This window comes from Stegodyphus dumicola, chromosome 8 (genome assembly GCF_044657685.1).
Source record: "Stegodyphus dumicola isolate Sdum_Otavi_A_Nest chromosome 8, ASM4465768v1".
Taxonomy (NCBI): domain Eukaryota; kingdom Metazoa; phylum Arthropoda; class Arachnida; order Araneae; family Eresidae; genus Stegodyphus; species Stegodyphus dumicola.
The window spans coordinates 121,095,971-121,116,401 of NC_140775.1; the positions used below are offsets into that span (position 1 = coordinate 121,095,971).

The following is a 20,431-nucleotide window of genomic DNA, read 5'->3' on the forward strand; positions in this document are numbered from 1 at the left end:
AAGATTTGAAGCAAATTAATAACACATTTAAAATCATTGTTTCTCAGTTCTAGAGCAGTCTAAGTGAATTCAAATTATAGGTCAAAAGTTGAGTGAAAACAAGCATTGTGTAATAGAAAACTGAACTTGCAAAATACGTTTCTTTATTTATGTCATGGAAAAATTGCCACGATAAGCACGTGAGAATACCTTAGGCTACTAATTTATTAAATTAAAATTGCTAAGCTGGCTGTTGGGCTAATGAATAATTCAGTCTCTTATGCGAAAGTAAATTAATGCAATCATAAAAAATAATTAATTAAAATAGTATTTATATATTTTATTTCATAAGAATTTTTCGAAGATTTTCTTAAGCTAGGTTAAAAAAAATTGTTCAAAAACAATAAATTTAATAAATTCAAAAATAATATAGATTGGAAATTAATTCTCGTTTATTAGAGCAGTGTAGACCAACTTACGTTTAGAAGAAACATTTAAGCTGTATCAAATTTATATTGTAATTCTATTTCATATTTAGCTGTTGCCAAAATATAAAAATGCAAAATAAGTAAGCGTCGTTATCATCTCGAAAATGTAAGCAAACCCGAAATAGGGGACCTTCCCCGCTCGTGACGTCAGGGCTCCAAAATGCGCGCGCATTGGATAGCACTCCACACGTGCGAGCCATTTCCAGAACCCTCTCATCTTCTATCGGTGAACCCAACCACTGTTCGATCGGTACTCCTTGTTATTGTACACCTGTCAAAATTCTACCGAAGCAACAGCAATTACTTTTCGAAAATTAATTAAAGATTTTTAGTCATCAGAAACGAAATTCTCCCGAATTCTGAACATGATGGAGTCTACTGAAAGAGTGATTACTTCTTTTGTGAATGATTCTGCGTCAGATGCAATCGTTTTACCGGACAAATTCAATTCGTATGATATTGCCGTAGTTATTTGCTATTTTATCCTGGTCCTAGCTACAGGATTTTATGTAAGTATATACTTTTTTTTTTTTTTTTTTAAATCAAAATCATCTGGTATTATACTGAAATTGCATATGATCGTTTCTATTTTTTTTCCGGTAGATTCACGGGAAATAGTTTAAAAGAGAAAAAGTTCCGGTGATCCAAGTTAACATAACTTAGCGATTACAGTTATTTTGGTAACACAGAATTTTTGCATCTATGACGCTAGAGATAAAGGCATGAAAATTCAACTTTCTGACTGAACTTGAAAAAAGGATCAAATGTTTTGATACTGTTTTTCAAAGTTATACTTCAGAAATATTATTTAAAGCATCATTTTAATGTTTCTATTTTTAATAACTCATTTAGTAATATAAAAGAGTTTTCTTTTATTTCTAAAATCGACGTTTTAATGATCAGCAATATTCCACCCCCTCAGGAAACTGAAATGCGCGAATCATTGATTACCGAAGAAAAATATTATTTTTACCAATTTTTATAAGACAGTTTAAATCACTCTTAAAATTATACTATTACACTAAAATTTAATCGAAATTCTTTTGTAAAAAGTGTCAGCTCTTATTAAGTACGATAAATTATAAATAAATGCCAAAAATTGCTTTTTCAAGCTGAATTATGGATTTAAAAAATTCGAAATATTGTTACCTTCTTCTTTTATGGTGTCATGCAATGCATTTACCGTCCCGTAGGAGTTGGAGGTAGGAGGAAGATGATCGGTTCGAAGAGTAAAGGATATGTACGCGCAGTTGAAAACTTATTTGTCAAACACTCACTTCAATTCATTAATAAAAAATCAGTTGCTTTTGTATGTGTGGAGAAGATGACTGGAAAAAATTTCTGTGTCTTGAAAAATTTTTCGAAGTTAGCTTACGCGTGTGGGGGAGGAAGGTGATTAATTTTAAATGCGCAGTTAATAAACAAGGGTTTGTGTGGTCTTGAAATGGATTTATTTCATTAAACCTTTTTGCTAATTTTCGTATTCAGAGTTTCGAATGTATGATCAAATAATAAACATCAGTAATCAAGGGGAGAACTGACATTTTTCTTTACGCTTTCATGGATCATTTTCAAGAAATGAGTTTGCATGGAGTACGTATGCGTAACTGTGGTTTGTCTTACTATGAATTTCCATGATTATTTTGAAACATGCTGTTGTGAATGTTGCCTTTGAATTGCATATTTTTCGGAAACATCCTCCGTGCATGAATCAGCTTGAAAAGGAATTGCCACTTTTCTTCGCTGCTTTTTAGCACTTAAATTCAGAACATTTAGAAGGAGCAACCTTGTTTTTCTTCCGGTTAACGGTATAGACTTAACAGAAAGACCAAGAAAACGATATAGAGAGCGACGGGTATATGGGATAAAAATCTGAACTTCGTTCGTTTTCAGTCGCCATATTTCCCGAAAATGCACAATACAGCATTTCGTTGAATGACTTTACCATTGCTTAGAATTGTTTCAGTTTGTTAAAAAAAATCCACGAAGGATATTTCTGTTATGATTGTAAGCTAAGCATTTTGATTAATAATTATTACATATTTATTTATATTTTGTTATTTATCCCAAACAAAAATTTAATGCTTATATATTTTTATGTATATTTGTAATAAAGCAGTACATTGGAGGGGGAGGAAGAATTGCATGACAGTTTAATGAAACATGGGAAACAACAGCGTGCCGGTAGCATAGTTAATGAAAAGAGATGGGTAACATTGGCCGCGAAATGATGATGTGTATTTGAACTTTTTATTCCTACTCGATGGAAAGTGCATAAATTCTTTTAATAAAATGAATGTGTGCAGGGTTTGAGTCGGAGCCCGGGTGCTACACATGTACGTGTTTGACTGAAATGATAATTCAAGTCGGTGCTCCAGGTATGACGACTTCTGATATTTCTGCTTATTATTCAGTATTATTATTTATTAATTATTTTCTTTAATATAATTTATTAATTTTTACTTCCTTGTACGAAGTAAAGGAAGTGCAAGTCTTCAAAAATTTGGGGTATCATATTTTAGCGAAAATAATCCATTTCTACCACTCTCGAATCTATTTGATTCATTTTTTACTTGATATATGTACTTACGGACGGAATGAAGAAATAGGACTCTCTTTTTTTTTTACCCAGAATGTATTTAAAATGGATTCAGAAGAAATTTTTGTTGTGACATCTATATGCAATAGTTCTAGAATTAACAATAATTTAAAAGTTTTTAAGTGGTACTAACCGTAACATGGCCGTCATTCGTTTGTTTACCTTTAACATTTTTAATAGAATAGTGAATTAAGTCAGTTTGTGCACTAACTTCAGTGTCTTTTTGCCGAGTTAGGACCAAAAGTAAACTTTTATTTTGCGCACCGAAAAATCTGTCTTCCTATCCGCTGGCCCAGTTGCTTGTTTTGGGGTATAAACTCTAATTTCAGATGTAAAAATTTTTTTATTTGTACCTAGTGGCTTAGATTTTTCTGTATTTTGCAATTTTTAACGAACTTCTTTTGAGTTTGTATGTATTTTTGCCTTACTGCGAAGTGAGAATTGAATTGATTGAATGAAAAACATACCTCTAATGAAATCCAAGAAAATGAGTTTAAAGTGCAGCAAAAAATGTGTATAATTTAATAGGCCGTATTAGGAAGTCATGGGGTGCCCACATCAGATATTTTCTGTGTACACTTTATTTAACTTTAATTATTCATTATTTTTTAGCATTATTTATTTTTACTTTCATTTTTTAACTGACTTCCAGAGAGCTTCGGCACTCGCTATAAGCCGTGGATGAGTGGGTTGTTAACCTCAGTTGCGTGAAACCTGAATACCGTTTTATGTAGCAGTTTATATAAAAAGTTTTATATAACATGTAAACAAATGTATGTGTATTTAACAACATTATACTTATTTATTCCTGTCTTTAATTACAGATAGTATTTTACATGAGTTATCCGAATCGGGCTCCTTAGTTCGAAGTGTACTTGCATATTATCGTGTCAACCATGAAAATCGGCTACCTCAAATATGAAAGTTTGTGGAAATTCCGTCAAACTTGCGCCCGTCGTTCCTGTGGTATTATGAAGGAAGTGACGCATCTTTATTTAACAAAGAATGAGGGTTCGCTTTTTGGGCTCCGTAAAAAGGATTTCGTTTTTTTTTTTTTTTTTTTTTTTTTTTTTTACTATTTTGTTGTTGCCTCCCAATTTTACTGGAAACTCAGAATTCTATGAGTATAAACTTCCCGCAAGTAATTGTTTCAGTCTGTTACTGTCATGCCTTACATATTCAGATGAGCGCCCACCAGGCGGCTGAGCGGTAAAGTCGCTGAACAGTGGTAGTTCGAGGTTCGAATCCCGCGAACGGGCTGGCTGCATGGGCGTTTTCGTGGTTTTTCCCATCGTGTATACGAGCCAGTTTCAGTACTCCTCCACGAAGGCATCCCTTCCCTTAGGCAGATAGCACTAGTGTGCTTTGCCGTAATTAAATAAATCAAACCAAAAACCATATTCAGATGACCGCATCGTTTTCATTAATGCACACATTTTTGAAGGTAGGATCCCATAATTTTGAAAATATCCACTGTGTAGAAAAGGGGTCCCAAATTTTAATCATTTTCCTCAAAAATGCAAGGGAAAAAAGAATATGTTTCTTCTTATAATAGTCAATTTATATTTCGTTCGGTTTAGTTGAAGATTAATGGGGACACCTGGTCTTTACCAGTAGTTAACAGGGTTGATCTTTACATTATGGTAACTTGGCGATTTATTGGCGAAAATTTGGCGACTAACTCTCCTACAGCAACCCTCTATTTTTTTTTCCCCGCCGCCATTTTGTCTTCACGAAGTAAAGACATGTTTCTTTTCTTTTTATCTCCTGAACACTTCTTCCAACAATCTACTAGCCGAATTACACTTATGCTAGAAATTTTATCAAACAAAACTCCTTAATCATGACAAATATTCACTGCAAAATTAGGAAAAACTGCACAATACCATCCTCCTTACGCATTTTTCAAAATAACACATACACATAAACCATGTACACGCCGACTTATTTTTACTTAAAAAAACATCCCAGAATTGCACAAAAATGGCATTGCGCACACTCTTCACTATATCCATGTACACTGCTTTTTTCTCATAAATTAAAAAAATTTCACGAAAATACATGACAATTTTCTCAATCTTTAAACCCGGTAAAAAGAACATATATGAAATTACCTGATCGCGAAAAAGTATTTACCCTTTACAAATATGAACATTTCCACATATAAAATAAATAAAATATCCAAAAACTTTTACCTCTAAATCATCTATTACATTATACACGTCACCAACGAATTCATACCGCAAGCATTACGAATACTTAGTATCAAATATTTAAATTATTTCCATGCACGTTTATTTCAACTTAAACGTATACCAAATTCCTACAAGCATAAAATTCACAAAATAACTATCATTTCTTTAAAATATCACTAAACCATGTACACGTCGACTTATTTTTACTTAAAAAAACATCCCAGAATTTCACAAAAATGGCATTGCGCACACTCTTCACTATATCCATGTACACTGCTTTTTTCTCATAAATTAAAAAAATTTCACGAAAATACATGACAATTTTCTCAATCTTTAAACCCGGTAAAAGAACATATATGAAATTACATAATCGCGAAAAAGTATTTACCCTTTACAAATATCAACATTTCCACATATAAAATAAATAGAATATCCAAAAGCTTTTACCTCTAAATCATCTATTACATTATACACGTCACCAACGAATTCATACCGCAAGCATTACAAATACTTAATATCAAATATTTAAATTATTTCCATGCACATTTATTTCAACTTAAACGTATACCAAATTCCTACAAACATAAAATTCACAAAATAACTATCATTTCATTAAAATATAATTAAATTCAAAAACACTACTTAAAATATAAATGAGCACATACATTAAATTAATAAAAATTACCTTACAATCCTAATTACTTTAAACTAAATCATTGCTAATAACAATTTTCCCAATAATACCAAATTCCTTTCCACCTTACATTTACAACAATGCATAAAAATAATATCCTCAAATAATTAAAAATACTAACTTACCTAATCTTCTTCAGAATCTTGATTACGTGGCGGATACGCTTTTCTTCCTTCTGTTTCAGAATCTTTAAAATCATACTTATCTTTCAAAGCAAGATACCAGGTAAAATAAATAACATAATAAAACATCTTTATTTCTCTCTCGCACAACCTTAAAAAACATTTATTACTATCCTTTTCAATACCACTAAATACCCATTTCGAATTCACTTTAGTTACGGCCATGGGATCCAAAAATTCACAAACCTTATTTCACACAACACAGAATAAAGCCAAATACAAAATTGCCAGATTTTTTCCCGATTAAAGAACAGTAATTCGTCCATTAATATTACATGACATATCCCATGATCTCTCATTTCCCTCACACAAAATAATGCGTAATCAGAACTGAATACTACTCACATTCTTAACAAAGTCTAACTAACCTAATCTTCTTCCGAATCTTCCTTACATGGTGGATACACTTTTATTATGGATTCAATAAAATTACGGAACGATTTTTTTTCCGAATTTGATAGAATTTGATAAAAGAAAAATTCTCTTTATCACATCTACAATTCACTTTAGACAGCGCCATACAATCCCAAAATTATTCAACCCTACTTCACACAACACACAATGAAGCTTAATACAAAATAATATACATCCACAGATACTTGTCCAAATTCCCCCCTTTTCCGATTAAAGAACCGTAATTCGTCCATTAATATCACATTACATATCCCATGATCTCTCATTTCCCCCACACAAAATAATGCGTAATCGGAACTGAGTACTGCTCACATTATTACCAAAGTCCCAGGTAGTAACCTTTATCGCCTCCAAAATGTCGCCAAACTACCAGTTACCATATTGTAAAGATCAACCGTTAACAGTTATTGTTCCATATTCATAATTAGCTAGATTTATTTTAATTAAAATGATGTTATACTAGTTAATCACTGGTAATAACCGAAAAGGTAGCTTATGGAAAATCATTTGAGTTTAGATCAGACGAATACGCTGACAAGTGTGTTGTGACATCACGCTTATCCATAGTTGGCGCTAAATCGCGCTGCTTGGCAAGTTTCCCGGTTGCTAGGATAATACGTAAGTAGCGTTCGAAAGAACGGTGCCTGTTGCATTTTCTGGTACTTAGCTGTTGCACTGCGTTACATTTTCTTGGCGACATTTTCTTTTCTTTTCTCAATTTTCGCGCCAAAACGTCTTCAGTGAAATTTTGGTAACCCTTAACTATTTCTTAGCTCTTTTTTTTTTTTTTTTTTTTTTCGTGTAAAAAGTATGTCCCTGGAAACTCTGATTTGCCTTTTTTCCCCTCAACTTTCAACACATGAATTTAACTCGCTCTATTTCCTTCACTTTAGTAAGTAGCTAAATATTTTACTTAAAAACGTAAAGCAAGTAAAGCTTAAAAAATTGTCCACCAGCAGAACCAGATGCTCATAGACGTGGTTCAAGAATATGGTGTCCACCACTGGCGGAACGATAGGAGGGCTGAACGCTAGTAGTTCAATATGTGTTCATATCTCGGCGAACAAGCTCATTGCGCGGGAGTTTTCGTGATTTTCATCATGTGCAACATTTTCTCTTAAAATGAGCTCCATAAATTCGCGTTGTGTGAGGCCGTCGCTTGCTTTGCCATAATCCGGATAATCTAACCCAAGAGTTTTATAGGGTTACCAGAATGTTTACTGGATGTATTTTGTCGCCAAAACATGATCACCAAGAAAATGTGACCCGCTATAGTTTTAATACTGTATTTTTTATGCAGCTAAAATAATTTGAATGGATCAATGTATAGCAATATGTTTGTATGAAAATGAAAATTATAAGCTCGGATTTTTCAAACTGTAAATTTCGCCTTGAACTATTTGAGTTTCAGAAGATGATATGAGCTGCTTTTGCTTTAGCTGTTGCAGTTTTCAAGAAAGAGGTCATTCTCCTATCTAAAATGTTGCCACTTACATTTGTAGCGTAGCCTGTTTTAATAAAAAGATATAACTTTTTTAATCCGTTACACAATATATGTTTCAAAACTCTTAGCATTATATTAGTAGTAAACACATATATATTTTCTAATTTCCTTGTAAAATGAAATGGTACTTTTCCATTTCGCCGGCGCAAATCTCGCCAAGCAGACTTTATTGGCGACAACTCACAGCATACACATAAAAATTGTTAACAAATGTTAGTTCTAAGAATTTTTCTTATTTTGGAGGCATAAATATTTTAATATCGTTTAAACTTTTTTCAAATGGGTCTTTTGTGTCCTTTCGCCACATAAATTTGGCGAGGTAACTTTCCAGATAGTGACGTACTGTTCCTCTGTGTTTCTTATTCCGCCATTTGGCGCTACCCCATAGTCTTTTTATTTTTTGTATGTGCGTTTTAGTTTCCGTATCTACAAAATTGTATATACAGTGCAATATGGTTCACTTTGAAATGTTCGAAACTTTCCTCTTCCAGGTTTTCAGTGCAATATGATTTCCATGAATCTGAATATATCGCAGGTCCTTTTTCGATATTTTCCTTTATTGCTTCTAATGCAATAGTCATGTTTTGGCACCTTCACAAGGAAACAGTCGTTTGTTTAACGACAAACTAAACCAAAGATCCGCTGTTGTGGTAGAATCTGCCCCGCGTTGTTTTTGCGCTTCGTGAACATACTTACATCCACTTCAACGATCACACCAGGTCCTCCTATTTTGCGTTCTTGACGTTTAAGTAAAGAATCCACACAAATCTCTCGGATGTAGTTATTCCAATCCACAACTATTCCGTGACTGATTTCCAACTGCTTTTCACATCACTTAAGTTAATTCTTCACTCCAACAATAAATAAATCTTACACACTTCAAGAAACTCAATCTCGATGATTGACACCATGTGCGTTTCCGTATACTTCTTTTACTGCGCTAAGTTGAAAGGTTGCAGGGCCATTCAATTTCGTCTTCGAAATATAATTTCATTTTATGATTATTATCACAAATGGCAATGTTAGGCAAAACGCCTTTCGCTTGAAAGAATGACAGATTCTTCCTCTGTCCTGCGCAAAATTTCATTGGTTTTTCCATCCATTTTTGACATATTTGTAAGAAGACGTTAATTTAAGAATTGACTATGCTTTCATGGTACAACATCTTGATTCGCGGGTTCATATCACATGATCCCAAATAATCTCATCTCACGTAAACTACGCTACAAAAATCTGATTGTCTCAGTAATTATCTACATTAATTTCAAGTTAAATCTTAGTATGGAATGCGAGTTTAAATGCAAGAATTATTTCAATAATATAATTTTAAAAATTCTGTGTACCTGTATGCCAATATTGAAAGAAACGATCAATCTGATAAATAGCAGCGACTTGTTTTGAAAATGTGACGTGAAAGGTTATCAGCGAAGATATTCGGTTTGGCATCTGTTGTAACCATTTTCGGTGATTTTATCGCTTGTGCCGGCGAAATGAAAAATAGGCCAAACGGAAAATTACCAATGAAATTTCTAAAAATATATAAAATTTAATAAATTATTAATTAATAAAATATAATACAGTTAAATAGTAAATATTCAATACAGTAGGCATACGATAGCTTACGGTCCTTGTGAACACAGGTTTCACTAAACTGCTGTAAGAAACAAGAGATTAATTTTTATACAACTGTTTTTTAGAGCTGCTAAGATATAGAAAACCCCTTGTAAACTACTTCTAAATCGGAAAATACTTTTATTAATCAAAATTACGTGTATAAATAGTTTTTCTTCAATTTTTATTGATAGCCCCCGCAGAAATTGAACGTCTTGTATTTACCTAACAGCGTATTTCCAGTACTTTATTTATCCATTGGCGGCCACTTAACCGACTGTATCTTGGCCACTGCTAAGTTAGCTGGAAGTGATATCCACTTTATTATGCCACCGTTGCCTCCTGTGAAGGGACGGGCAATTACTGGCATGCTTCTCCGAGATTCGAACCCGGGCTCTTCGTGTCGCAGCAGTCTCCCCCTAACCACTATACCGTCTGGGCGGCCATATTTCCGATATATAAATGTAGGAAATATTTTCTTGCTATCTTCCGGTTACATGTCTATTTTGTACGCCCAGTGAAATAATAGTGTTTGTAACTGAACGAAAGACTGAAGCAAGAAATTACTATTCGTCCAAACTTTTCATGTTTGTTTCTCAAAATCGATGATATGTATCAGACATAGCCAAACTACGGCTCTTTGGCTTTTAAATACGGTTGGCTTCGCAGCAAAAAATAAAAAAATCCCATAAAAATGCGATATGAAGCTAGATATCATATTTAAAAATCAAAGTGATTAAACTTTTTGAAGATTGTTAGCAATTTCTTATGGAGGGGTGATCCCGGCCTTGAGTGCAGAACAAAGAAATATAAAACACTATCTTAGAAAAACAAAACCAAAAGAGAACGATAGTATTAGTGTTAAACACTTGATAGTATTAGTGTTAAACACTTAGATTTAGAAATATACGTTCATAGGCGTTTTCGTGATTTTTTCTATGTATAACGTGAATACAAATCAGTTTTCTATAAAAAATTCTCCTTGAAGGCATCCCTTTCTTTTGGAAGATAGCCCTCACGTTCTTTACCATAATCAAAGTAATCCTAATCATTTCCACCTTCAAAATGTTAAGCATTTATCTGTGCTCACTTTTAGAGGTCTTAATACTTTCAAAATTGAACAATACGCTAATTCGGTATTGGGGGGAGGTATTTGACTAGGAAGAATGTTGGCATAGTGGAGGGCTTTCTAACGGAAACTGACTGGTATCCACGTTAAATATGGGGAAAACCACGAAAACGCTATACAGCCAGCCTATTCGTCTGGAATCGAATCCTCATCCAACTATACCAGCGTTCAGCGACATCATCGCTCGGTTGCTGGTGGGCTGGCTGCGTGGGAGTTTTCATAGTTAATTCCATGTGTAACATAAACACCAGCCCTGTTCCTCTTAAAAAGATTTCCATAAAGGCAATCTTTTCGATAGGCAAGTGACCCTCGACTTCTCTGTCATAGTCCTTTCGGAATAAAATGCCCAAAAAGCTGTACTGTGATTAATTTCCAATTATCAATCACAATTAAATAACTGTAATACTTTCTTATATTTGTTCTTATATTTGTTTGTCAAACTATTGCGTAAAAATTGCAATTTGTTAGTAAGTATTAGTATCGAATATTTTTGGAAAGATATATATATATATATATATTCTATTTTTCGCAGAGAACAATTTAATACTAGATGAATTCTGTTGAAAACTTTATTGAGTAATTGTAAGATTAATTAATCTGAATTACCTATAGATAATTTCTGCGCCTTTGCTAAAATACGGATTACATAAAAATTTGCATTTTAATTTATTTTTCGAGTTACCTACTAATGTTTCTGTATTAAGGTCAAGTACAGCAGCTTATAGTTACTCTTACATGTGTTCCGAGAACATAACATCCGTATATCTCAAAATATATGTATTTCTAGAATTGTTAATCAGTGTATTCATTCTGCCATGAAGACACACTGCGGTGTATTATATTGTGCGCTTTTGTCTTTCTACGCTCTGTACGTAATAATTCACCATTTGTGTGTCAATTATGTCATTATAATAAATACTTTACTTTAGTCAGAATTAAAATCTTGAATTAGTCAAAAATTTTTTAGTATTAAGGTGAAAGTAATACTTAGTAGTTTTTTAAACCACTGTATTTTCAGTTGGTTTCGTAACATAATTGCCACACAACTTTGTTTGGTTGGTTACTTTTGGATCTATAACTTCATTATATCCGTGCGGTGCAGCTTCTGCTTTTCCTGTTTCCTAATAGCTCCAAATTTTAACAGCTTGTTATGATCGATATAAGTCACGTGGCAGTCCATTTACTCTGCAGCTTTTGTTCGGATAACGCGAAATATTGTCTTCATGATTTATTTCCAGTTATAGTGTGTAAGCATATAATGTAAATTACTATGTATCATGGCATTATACTTTTAAGGTATTGAACTATTAAATTTATGTGTTTCTTTTCCTAATATGAGTTTGTTTCGTAACAAGCTCTTTATGCTTCTTTCTTACGTTTAAAATACGCACTGCCCTGAAATAATTTAGCCAATCACCGATGCATTTATCTGCTTCTGACAGAATTCAGGTATTTATGCCAAATACGTAATGGCAGTATTTAATTCTGTGATTCGATCTTTTTAAGGATCGTAACATAATCTGTTAGTTCAAGAACCTTTTCTTAAATTAATAAAACTTTTAACTGAAGAATATCGTAATTCCGTTATTTATAATATTTGAACATTAATTGTATATTTGCAGATAAATTTGAAAGCGAAGGATCTCCCAAAGACTTTTGAATACATTGAAGCCGGGAACTGTTTAGCCATTACACTACATCGTTTTCAACCATAAATTCCTTTAATTTACTCAATTGATAAAAAATTCTTACTTTGCCGAAAAATTGGTTTCCATTCATGTCAGATTTAATTAGTTTGTTCTTAAAATTTTTATAAAAGTATTTATTAGATGTTGTGATTTAAATTCCCATGTTTTTCTGTCATTCGCGAGCCAAGGTCAAAATTAAAATGCGAACAGAAAGATATAAGTGTACAAAAAGTTGATAATATTGCCTGTGTATATTTAGTCATAAAAGAAACATGGGAGTTTCGAAAAATTAGTCTACCATGTCTAGGTCACATTCACATGCCCCTTCCCTCGTTCTGTTGAGGTACAGGAAATACAAATAGCAATCGACGATGAGGGCAGCAAGAGAAGATAAAGAGGAAGCATTGGCCTGAAATAAAAACTGGCTTTTATTGTATTCAGTTCGATAGCCTGTGGTCGTGTGTAGGCCATTTCGCCCGGCACTCACGTGGTCTTTGCACGTGAAGTAGCGTTTTAGCAACACGTGAGTGAAATGCCTTCTAAAAAGCAGGTTTCTATAATTGCTTCTGAGAACTACCGATCAGACAGTTGTAGGATCCATTTTACTGTTACCCTTCACATTGTTTTTACGGTAGTAATAGGGGAAGTATAACTTTCACATTAAGAACTTCACGAGCGAATAAAGAAAGTTACTTTGGTTTAATAAATCTAATATTGCTTAGGGGAAAAGAGAAGAATGAGAAATTAGGTTAAACTTAAATCACAGATATATCATTCACAACGTTTTCCGTAGCCGCTTTTGTTCCGCAAACTTTGGTGATAAATTTATAATTAAAAAAATGATAGAAAGCAAACGGTATTGGAAAAAAAATAATTCTTAATAACTATCTTGCATGTGTCCATACCCATTCCCCACAGTAGATCATTCTTGAAGGAAAAAACAAACGCGTATAGAAAACGCAATGTTTGTTTATTTATTTATTTATTTTTATTATTCAATAATTTCGGAAGCGAAGCTGAAATGTAATTTTCTTTAACTTATCATTATTATCTGACTCAAGTGAAGGGTCTGTTCCACTCATTACTTCGATCGATTTTTTTTTTAATTTAAAATTTTCCTGGTATTAATTCGGGTTTGTATGTAGTTATCTTTTCACTGCATTTACATTTCTACTCTTCGTGAGTCATAATGAGAACTCTATTTTTAATAAATTCTTTAGGGTACGGAGTAGTGAGAAATGAAAGAGCGAAAAATTAAAAACGTGCCACACGTGTAATTTTCTTTTCTTACTTTATGAATTATGCAATTTATACCTTTCTTGATGATTTCTAAAAATTGTATCTTGTCATTTTACGTATGTTGGAAGTTATACGTTGTCATGCGTTAATTGGCCGCTCTTTTATGTGCAAATGTAAAACATTTCTTTTCCAAAGTTCCAGTAAATTTGTAGTAAAAGGAATTAAAAAACATTTTTTTATTCGCCATGATATATTAGAAAGTAGAATAAGCAAAACAGAAATTGATATTTGAGGCATATATAGGATGAATCTTTACTACGTCTGCAAATTTCAGGGAGCAGTATATTACTCAGACGGCATCGGGATTAATGCAGAGTCTAAAGCGCCGTCGTCAAGTGCAAGTGTACATAAAATATGAGAAATGAAAAAAGAATACACAAGAACATTATTTTATTCATTAAAATATAACAATCGTGATATTAAGAGAAATCACACAAGATATTCAGACCCCAGCTCCAGCACAAGCCTGACGTAAGCGCTGCATGGAATCGAGGAAGTTTCGAAGTTTTGGGCATCTCTCGGAGGGCCGCAGTAGCAGATGAGGGAGACAATATATTCCTCACTGCCCATGGGTGTATCATAAACCAGACACGTGACTCCAGAAAAAAATATTCATATATCATAGATCCAGCGATCGTATAGGCCAATAAATCAGACCACCATGCCCGCTTCTACTGTTGTTCATATGTAACATTTAAATGCTCTCGAACTTCATGGATGAAATAGGCTGAGTCCTTAACATGCTAGAATCTCATATCATGGCACAGCAACTGCTGGGCCTGTTGGTCATTTAATAATTCGGATAAAACTTCCTCGATGAAATATTTTAGTATCATCCGTCCAAATGAACAGGCAAAAGATATGAGGCTATTTAAAATGGTCCCCCATAATGTTGAATTTGTATCAAACTGGTGTTATTGCCGCAGGTGGTCGTGTAGCAGAGGTTGTTTACCGCCCACCCGTACATGCGAATTATATGGATTGTAGCAACTTTTCCTGATTAAGTATACTTTGTCTGTGGATATGACGGAAACCGAAAAAAGGGGTCCTCTAGTTTTCTTCGGCAGATTCCAATCAGCAGAAGCAACCACCTGTTTGTTATCATCAGCTTGCAGTAGCTATAAGCGCTGCTCATTTACAGTTGGTTCAAGCTCAGTATCCTCCGGTCGGTGACAAGAAGACAAGCGGATAGTGACTGCTCATGTGTGTCTGCACATGGAGTGCCTTTTGATATTATGCGTAATGTTTTATATAATTTGTTATTTTGAGTGAACTATCAACAGATTTCTTTTGGTTCTTCTATTTAATAAATATTAGTCATTGTTTATGGCTACTACTGTTAGAAACTGCAAAAGCTAGTGTTAAAATTTTTGTCACTGTTTTAGGCTATGCTATGTATAAAATATATACTTCAAGAGAGTGGAGGCATGCAATAAATTAATTAATAATGCAGTTTAAACTGCAATATAACGGGGGTAGCCAAACTTCATGACCACAGGAGCCGCATGGCAGATTTTATGGAAGCTCGAGAGACCCAAATCTATATTTATACTGTTTCCAAAATAATTAGAAAAATTTTGAAAGACACCTTTGATGTAAATTAATGAGAATTTCGTTTTTTATATGTGATTAACATGGTTACATATAAATACAAATAAATAAGTTGTATATATTTTATGGAGGCTCTTTGTGATACGACAGACGTCTATCTAGACGATAGTCTAGTTCCTGACTTCTTGCCACACTAATGTGCACATCTACTACATTCAAACTGTTAACTGTTGGACCCGCAAAGACAGTCAAATGACTTAGCGTTACGTCTTAAATCTCTAAGTAAAATAGCTCCAACGCTGAAATCTTTTTATTTAATCTTCAGCCTAACAGTTACAAAGCCTAATGGTTTTTGAAATGGGATCTATAGGCGTATGAAGGTATTATGATTTTAGAAAATGAGATATCAGACTTAAAACTGGAATTCTACATTCTCGTACGTACGCAACGTAAACTCCAACAAAATTTCATAATTACGTTGCTTAAAATTAGTAGTGATCAGATAGTGGATCATAGAATAACTTTCCGTTGCGGTACATAGCTTGCCGTTGGGCTACCGTGAACGACGTGTCAAACGTACATAATAATCCATGATCAGGAATACCAAAAATACCAATACATTAAGAGAGTGTAACGTTGTTACCAGAGCAGGGGTAAACCGGTGCAACGGCAGAATTAAGGGGTGACAAATTTTAGAAGTACCGTGCAGCAGAAAGCCTACTAGCTTTAACTTAGTGCGATATTTATGACGATTTAGAAAGAAAGAAGTTCGTCAAGCAACATACAAGAAAATATAAAAACGAATTTCACCGGCATCAGTATGCCGTATTTTGACAGAAGTTTTGTAGAAGAGAGAAGCTGGTATCTAGTTGATCCCTCATTGATTTGATGCAACATTATTGAAAGGAAGATTAGATGATGAAATTGAAAGATTTTTTATCTCGAATAACGAACTCGATAATTGTCAAAACGTGAATTGAAATAGCTGCCAATCTAGTGGTTCTTTTCGAGGCCCTAAAATTTTTAGCATGCTCAATCATTGATTAAATAAATGATAATTTCTCCCTAGGATTACCAAGGAAATTATTACGGAAGATTGAGTTTATGAGAAATAATGTGTTAACTGCAGTATATTACTGCGAGGTGGGCGAAAATAGTAAAGAAACTGCATAAAAATAATTTTATTTGCTTAGGGAGGCGGAATGAATTTTGAAGGATACCTGCACGTTAGAAAATCAGACATGTCTCTTAACCAAGTAAGAACAAGAAGTTTTTTTTTTTTTTACCTTGCCAATCGTAAAATCCTCAGATTTCAAATTCTTCCCCAAACTAAAAAGATCTCTATGTGGACAACGATTTTCTTCTAAAAGTAAATGACCTCGTATTTGTATATTTTGTGCTATTCCGATGATAAGCCTGCAGCAGACAGTTTGAAATCGATTAAATTATTACATACATAACACATAATTTAAGTAGTTAAATTACTGATTAATAATGAAACGTGTCATTGGATTATTTTAATTTCAAAACGCAATTATATTTAAAAAATTAAACTACTGTTTGTTGCAAACAGGTCGTATTCCATAGAGCAAAGGGTCGCAAAAATCTCTCGAGCCACAGTTGGGTTAATGCCTGTAAATATCATAATGCACATTCCCCCTTTTTTTCGCCTCTCAAATGATAATGCCTTAGCACTGTTCTGCAGGTAATCATTCTATCGAATTTATAATATGCCATTCTGTATCTTTTATTTAATGACTCTTGGGATGTAACAATTAGAACTTTAACATAAAAATCTGTAAAGCCATTCGTTTAAAGGAGTTCAGTTAATTTGGCTGAGTTGGCCGTTGTATTTTCTTTCCAAGAACTTCGTTGAACCAATGTAATGATAGTAAAAGATGTAGAAAAATAGATGAACCAATATTTCCTTGATTAACGATGATTTTTTAATGTTATTATTTATTATTATTCTACGCAAAGGACTGATGCATCTGAGAGAGAAGATACAATTTCTTTTCAGTGCCAAAATTATTTTTTCTCTTTTCGATGAAGAATGGCCATAGATTATCTCTGAAACGAATCTAATCTGATATTTAAATTAACCTAATGTTAAATTGAAAATCATCATTTATAAAAATCTGATATTTGTAAAAGTGAGCAGAGTGATGATATATTTTGATGATATTAAATAGTGATTTTTTTCAATTCTGATATGCAATTATTTATATAGTTTTTACGTTGTTTGTCTGATTTCATGCATTCAGTTCCCAAAGGACTGAAAAGAAAAACTCTCTGACTAGAAAATAAGATTTAAATACTCTAAACGTTTTTTTCTTAACAAACTTAAAATGCGCAGTTTGAAGCGACTAATAAAGTAGTTTGTTTGAAATTGAATAAAAATAATAGTATTTTGATTGGTTTTATGTTTAAGAACATTCTTTTCATTTATTTATAAATGAAAGTAGCAGGAAAGCTAAATTTGAGAATTGAAGTTACAGATAATAAAATAGTAAATAGCTTGCATAAAACTCAATGAAATCTCTCCCGACGACTATGTTTGAAAAGGACCAGAGTCAGTGATGTCACAATATTTGTAACTCTTTCGGCTGTCAGGCAGGCAGATATGTCATAACTGTAAGTCATGCACAGTTAAGAGATTTCCCAAAAAAGGTTGACTTTTCTGAGATTTAAAATTTATAAGTGTGTCAATGCTGGATAGAAGTATTTTACTTTGTTTTTTTTTATATAATCTATGAATTAATTTTATAAATAAATTTCAGTGAAATATCGCTTAACAGATTATTACAACTATGAAAATACATGCACAGCAAATGCAGACATCGAGATTTATCTCACATGTACAGAAACTTTTCTCCCACATATACAGAATATTTTATTTACTAATAAACTAATATTAGCCCATTTTTTACAAGTTTTCTGGAATTTCATTCGCTTAATCAATCAGCACCATCAGAATCTTTACACTTTTGAAGTCGAAATTATTGAAATGTTATTTGTCGTCGCATAATTTCCTAGATTCGAATTTAAAAATTTTTATGTTGGAAACATATTTTAAACGATCTAGAAGGTATTTTTTCTGGTTAAGGGTGGCGATTAAGGTTTTATTCGGATCTGTGAAATGGTCTTATTCATGTAAGAGAATGAAACATGAGCATCTTCATTGTATGTTTTATAAAAACTCGTATATTCGTTTAATATTTTATCGTGACTTGTTTATTTATTTGCAATGATCTATGTTAACGGCTTTTTTTCAGTGCAATGTTATAATCATCTGAGAGAGAAGGTTCCATTTCAAATGGTTTTTGATTTTTACTACCTTCAATTATGCTTAAGAAGTGGCTCAACATTATTAAAATAATTCAGAAAATCGTCAGCTTCTTTCGGAGGAAAATCTTATATTTTTCATTAAACATAACTCTTCTGAGTTTTAAAAAGGGGCAAATATCGGAATGAACAAGGAGCAAGTGAATTTTTTAATTTTACTAAGTAGGTACACCACTTACAGGAAAAGCACTCTGATCATTTTTATGCTGCTGTGCGAAACTGATAATACGTACTTTTAAAATTCTACCCGCTGCAAAACGATAGTTTTATTTACCATTGACTTCCAAAATATTAGTTAATTTAATAAACTTGATCCTGACTCATCAGGCGTGAGCGTTCGTCTGCATTTCATCAGCTAATTGATATGCAAAATGCGACTCGAGTACGTTAAAAATAACCATAAATAAATAGCAAAAAAGAACACTGAAGTTGGATGGTCATCAGTTGTAACTGATTATGTAATTTGGATGGGTTTGCAAAATCTCAGAATCAGATACGAGATTTTAAACATGAAGATTATTTGTCAAATAAATGTTATTTAAAATAAATGTATAAATAAATATTAAAAAAAAATGATAACAACAGTCCTTAACCCTCAATAGGAATTTTTTTCTGAGTGGCATTTAGAGTCCTATCTTATCGTTCTATTCCCTAAGCGTAAGGAACTACAGCGTAGATGCGTGTTATGTCACGTATTGGCTGGCCTTAAAAATGGAAAATAATAATAGTCGTAACATTATGTTGCAAAATTCAGAGAGAAACGCGTTTACTGTCGCAAACTGCATTCCTTCACGCGTCATTTATTGTTAACGTAAGTAAGAAATTAAGTGCTCATGAGTAAGAGAATTGTTTATTTGTTAATTTTCAACTGCTAGATTCTGTTAAAGGTGCAAAAGTACATACATGCACACTCTGTATATGCTTCTGATCACCTCTTAGACCAGTGTTTCCTAACCTTTTTCACCTCACGCCACACCTCTCAAGCACAGATAACTCCACATCTCACAAACATAAATAATTCCACAACACACTAAGAAGTAACATTTTCTATTAATATGATTATTTTCTTTACCATATTAGGGATTCAATTAATAACATATTTCGTTTCATATTTTTGCATTATAATACATAAACTTTCGTGCTATACCTTCGTTTCGGATAAGTTTTCTTATGCAATCACACACATGAAATAAATGAAGCGAACAGAATGAAAATACCTAATCCAGACACATTTTCAATGATTAATATTTGACATAGTTTTTTGACCACAGGGTTTTTGAGTGCTCCACTGCTTTGGAACACCGTAATGTATGAATTGTTAAAGAAAGAGTGCCCAAATGGTGTAAGTATATTATGTAATGATATATTATGTCATTTTACATGTAATTCTCTTTGAAGAAATTAGAGAAACTGTTTTCATTTGCTATAGAAGATTTAAAAATTTGGATTGACCATTCGTCAGGAAAAGGGCATGTTTGCAGCGCACCTAGTATCAGCTCATAAGGTGCGTCGACGTTTTCAGCAGCGTGGACTATCAGCAGGATGACCATTACTTAGGCTTTCCTTGACTATGCAGTATAGAGAGAGACGGCGATTTTGGTGCGCCGAACGACAAAGCTGGGTACAAGAGTGACACAATGTCGCTTTTTCAAACGAGTCCTTGTTCTGCATGCAATTTGATGGCCGTATACGTGTCTGGAGACCGCACGTCGCCTGCTTCCATTCGATACAGGCATAGGGACCGTGCACCTGA

The 20,431-nt window shown here is 33.2% G+C and overlaps 1 protein-coding gene across 2 annotated transcripts in view; it reads left to right on the forward strand.

Moving 5' to 3' along the window:
- The first annotated feature begins 676 nt into the window (after positions 1-676).
- LOC118192948 (sodium/myo-inositol cotransporter 2-like) overlaps positions 677-20,431 on the forward strand; it is a 117,496-nt gene continuing 97,741 nt past the window's right edge. For both annotated transcript variants that reach the window (XM_085822331.1, XM_085822332.1), the window contains exon 1: positions 677-976. In XM_085822331.1, the coding sequence (XP_085678457.1) occupies positions 833-976 (144 nt within the window). In that variant the 5' untranslated portion in view covers positions 677-832. The remainder of the gene's footprint in view (positions 977-20,431) is intronic.